This window comes from Penaeus vannamei, chromosome 37, assembly GCF_042767895.1.
Source record: "Penaeus vannamei isolate JL-2024 chromosome 37, ASM4276789v1, whole genome shotgun sequence".
In the NCBI taxonomy this organism is placed as follows: Eukaryota; Metazoa; Arthropoda; class Malacostraca; order Decapoda; family Penaeidae; genus Penaeus; species Penaeus vannamei.
Window position 1 is genome coordinate 18186648 of NC_091585.1, and position 5000 is coordinate 18191647.

Sequence of the window (5000 nt, forward strand, 5' to 3'; positions counted from 1 at the left end):
TCAGACCTTTGAAAGCCAGCTCTTCCAGAAAGTCATGATATTCTACGATTTTGTCTACTGCATCATCTACATCCTTTAGGGTTAGTCTTTCTGCACACTTGCCAATCATGAGCTTTGTCAACTCTGAAAAGACGTCCGTTATCAACCCGGAGTTGGCACTGCTTTGTTCGGGCATTTCGACCTCGAGTATGATCAGCAGGACTAGGGTGAGGGGAACGTCTAGGTCATAATTTCCCAGCTGCAAAGAATCCAGGTTTTCAAGAATTTTAACTTTCAAATCATTCACTGCACCAGGGGCCTGAACGATGCAGTTCAGGGTATTTTGGACAAAGAAGGGCCGGTCTTCCCTACGAATCCCTTTCACTTCCAGGTTCATGCCTTTCTTCTTAGCTCGTACAATCTGGGTCAAAGGGTCCACTGTCTCTGGTCTGGTTGTTATTACAATGCGTAAGTTGCCCGCAAGGTTAACCAGCTCTTTTATCAATTTCTTGGATTCCTTGTTGCCCTCATCAAAGCCATCGAGGAGGACAACCGTCTTCATTTTCAGAAACATTTTTACAAAATCACACACCATTAATCCAGAATCAATGAGCGTCTTGCCAAGCAGATTCTCTAACAGTTCCTGCCAGCTGCCCACCGTCGAACCTCGGAGTTGCAAGTACAACAAAGCCGAGACTTCTCGGAGACCCTTGAATGGCAAGGGGTCGGTCACCCATTTCTCCATCATGTACTTTAACAATGTGGTTTTCCCCATTCCTCCATCTGCAGAAATCACCAGCACATCTGGAAGACCCCCATCTCGACGTCTAACTTCCAGAATATCGGTGTGGGATATAATGCGAGGCTGGTGTTGTTGCGATGGCATAGAACTGGACGTGTCCTCCTTAATAACCAGATTAGTGAAGTTTAGACTGGGGCGTATTGCTTGGTCTGGATAGAGCCACTGCACGAGAGCCACGTCCCACATCTGAGAGTAAACAGATTCCAATTCCAGTCGACTGTCCTGTTCTACCTTATTTTGAAGAACATTTTGAAAAAGTTTGATTTCCTGCTGCAGTTGCGGGAGCATATTATAGTCAGATGTGCTTAAAGGTTCCCGAACCTTCGTCATCAACTCCTTAAAATCGTCTTGTATTTCAGAAATCAAGTCGTCGATAATGTCAGATCGTGTTCCCGAATGACTCCCAGCCAGTCTAGCAATGTTACACAATAAAGTCTCCAGCCTCACTAGCTTTGCCAGGAGGTCCTGATCCGTCATCGGCAGTATCTTATTGACATGCGAGATGTCGTTGCGCTCCTGTTTCAGTTCGTGGACGAGCTTTCCCAGGGACTGTCCGGCGCCATCTGTCGCAGTGCCAGCCGTCCCGCATGCATGTTGAAATAAAATGTTGAGAAGCGAGATGTCATATTCTTCGCAAGGCTTTCCTGAGTCGAGGACATCTCTCTGGTCCTTGTTGAAGATCTCCTTCATCCTCTTGTTGGTCCCGAATTTCTGCAGCAGAAAATCTTTGACCGAGGAGCCCCCTTGGTAATTCCACCGGAAGGCCTCCACGAGGACGCGCTGGCCCTTCAGCATGACGGCGACCTGGAACCGGAAATTGTTCACCACGTCTCGCGTCAGGGGTAAGGTCGGAGGGCGTGAACCAGAGGCCTGAACCGGAAGAGGTTGGGCGGGAAGGGCAGCCATAGTTGCGGGGTTCCTTGCGCCCCCTCAGTGTAGAATCGAATCAGCACTGGGGGGGGGGGGGGTTCTAGACGCCTCAGAAGCGTTGAAAATGAATTGCCAAGACTAGTGTGGTTCCTTTCTGACTTTCTGAACTCTTCTCTCGTTGTATGGCATTATGGTTAACTTCTTACTTCACATTTGTTATTCACTTATATTGACTTACAGTGATCTACTTTTCCGCGTTTTCTGTCTAATAATTTTCGGCATACATTTCCTTCTTTTCTTTTTTTTTCTGTTTTCTCAAATTTTCACTGGCTGTTCCCATGTCATTTTCTTCGTTACAACACTTTCTGAATTAAATAAAGAGTAATATGTCCACAGAACCTGTCAATCACTCAGGTATGTAGAACTGTGCACGAAATACTAGAAATACCAGAAACAATAATTCTGTAGCGTTTATGCCCTTCCTTTCAAATCTGTAAGAGTAAGAAAAAGTAATAATATATATACACATTATGTATGTCTCTATATATGTATATATATGAAAACAATGTATGATTCAATATATATACACATATTTATGTATGAATCTATATATGTATATATATATATATATATATATATATATGTATATATATACATATATATATATATATATATATATATATGGAAACAATGTATATGATTCAATATTTTGACAATGACACTAAGTCATAATCATAATAACAAGATGAAGGAGATATTCAACAATGCCCATGGTTATGTGATGATAAAGGTAATAATAATAATGACTGATATCATCGCTATTATCACTATCAAGATGATTATCAACTTTATCATGAAAATCATCAACATTATTATTATCATCATTATCATTATCATCATCATTTACTGATGTTGCTATTGGCATAATCATCATCATTATCATTTATCATAATCAGCATTATCGTTACCATCATTATTAATATCATTATTATTATCATTATCATCGTTATTGATATCATTATCATTATGATCATCATTATCACCACCATTATCATTATCACATCAGTATTGTTATTAACGTAATCATCATCATTATCATTATTAACATAATTATCAACATTATCATTATTAACATTATCATCATTATCATTATTAACATTATTATCAACATTGTCATTGTCATTATTAACATTATTAATCATCATCATCATCAATAGGATCATTAATATCATTATCATTATCTATATTGCAGCAGTTACACCTTCAATCTATCCACATTTATTACATTACTACCCAATTGGGGAAGGAGAAAGGTAGGAGAAGGGAAAGAAAGAAGAAGAAATGAAGAAAGGGAGAGAAAAGGGAGAAAGAGAGAGAGTGGGGGGAAAGGGGTTTAAAGAGAAAAGGAAGATGGGGAAGAGAAAGGAAGCAGAAGAAATAGAGAAAAGGGGAGAGAGGGAGATGGGGTTTAAAGAGGAAAGGGAGATGGAGAAGGGGAAAGCAGAAAAAAGAGAGAGAGGGGAACAGGGCCTAAAGAGAAAAGGGAGATGGGGAAAGGAAAGGAAGCAGAAAAAGGGAGAAAGAAAGAGGGAGGAGATACGGGCCTAAAAAGGGAGATGGAAAAGGGAAAGGAAACAGTAAAAAAGGGAGAAAGAGAGAGAGGGAGGGGAAAAGGGATTAAAGAGAAAAGGGAGACGGAGAACGGGAGAGAGGGTGAAGGGAAAGGAAGAAAACAGAGAAAAGGGGAACGAAATAGAGGAAAAGAGGTTGGGTTATGCAAGTTAGAGCGGGAGGGGGGAGGGGGCACAGAAGAAGGGGGGCTGGGAGAGGGAGGGGAAAGGGGATAAGAGAGCGAAGGAGAGGGGGAGAAGGAGGAACTAAAGGGATGTGAGAGGGGAATTTAGGGGAGATGAGGGAGTGAGAGGGAGTGGTGAAGCAAGGAAAGGGAAGGAAAAGGGAGAGAAAAGACTGGAGGATAGAGAAAGTGGGAAACAAGGGAATATCTCTGTTTCTTCTTATTCTGTCCATTTCTTCCCGTTTGTTATTATTATCATTACCATTATTATCACAGTTAATATTATTGTCATTATCATTATTATCAACATTGTTATTATCATTATAATCATCATTATTATTTTGTTATTATTATCATCATTATTATTACTATTAGTTATTGTTATTGTTATAACAATAATTGTTATCATTATCTTATCATTATCATACTTATTGCTATTACCATTATTATCATCATTATTTTACGTTATTCTTATCATTATCATACTTATTGTTATCATTATCATTATTATCATCATTATTTTACGTTATTCTTATCATTATTATTACTAGTATTTTTATCAATATTATCATCATTTCAACATCATTAAGATCATTATCGTTATCTTTATTGTTAGTGCTGTTATCATTACAATTATCATTATTACTATTTATTATGATTATCATTATTATCATTATCGTTATCATAACTATCAAAACTATTAGTAGTAGTATCATCATTATTATTGTTCTCATCATAATCATCACTATTATTATCCTCATTATTACCATTATTATTAGTAGTAGTATTGTCATTACCATCATCATAATCATTGTTATTCTCATTATCATTATCACCTTTGTAATCAATATTATTGTTATCATTATTAATGTTATCATTAATACTATTAGCATCATTATATTTTCCATGATTATCTTTTTTGTTCTTATCACTACATATATTAATACAATCTATCATTATCATTTCTATCAATATTATTTTAATGTTATTATCATTTTTGTTATTTTTATTATCATTATCATTATTATTATTAGTAGTAGTAGTAGTAGTAGTATCATTATTATTATCATTATTATTATTATTACTATAATCATTGTTATCATCTTTATCATCACTGTTATTATCATTACTATCATTATCATTATTACTATCATTATCATTATTATTACTATTATTATTATCATTATTTTTATAACTACCATTATCATCACCATGATTATTGAGGTCATTATTATTATTACAATCATCATCATCACCATTATTATTATCATTATTGGTACTAATATTATAATCATTATCATTATTACTATCATCGTCATCACCATTGTTATTCTAGTCATCATCATTATTACCATTATCATCATTAGGATCGTTATCATCATAATTTTAATTACCATCATTATAACTGAAATGATTATCATGATTATTATTATCATTATTACTACTATTATTATTATCATTATTTTTATTACTACCATTATCACCATGATTATTTAGGTCATTATTATTATTACAATCATCATCATCATCACCATTATTATTATCATTATTGGT

At 35.7% G+C, this 5000-nt stretch overlaps 1 protein-coding gene across 3 annotated transcripts in view; it reads right to left on the reverse strand.

The window, feature by feature from the left end:
• Window positions 1–5000, reverse strand: part of LOC113827658 (uncharacterized) — a 12852-nt gene that overhangs the window by 6961 nt on the left and 891 nt on the right. For all 3 annotated transcript variants that reach the window (XR_011398193.1, XR_003477758.2, XM_070115294.1), the window contains exon 2: window positions 1–2142. This exon is cut by the window's left edge and continues 1029 nt beyond it. Coding sequence is in view for 1 of the 3 variants with exons in the window: in XM_070115294.1 (XP_069971395.1) it covers window positions 1–1687 (1687 nt within the window). In the remaining 2 variants the exon portion in view is untranslated. The remainder of the gene's footprint in view (window positions 2143–5000) is intronic.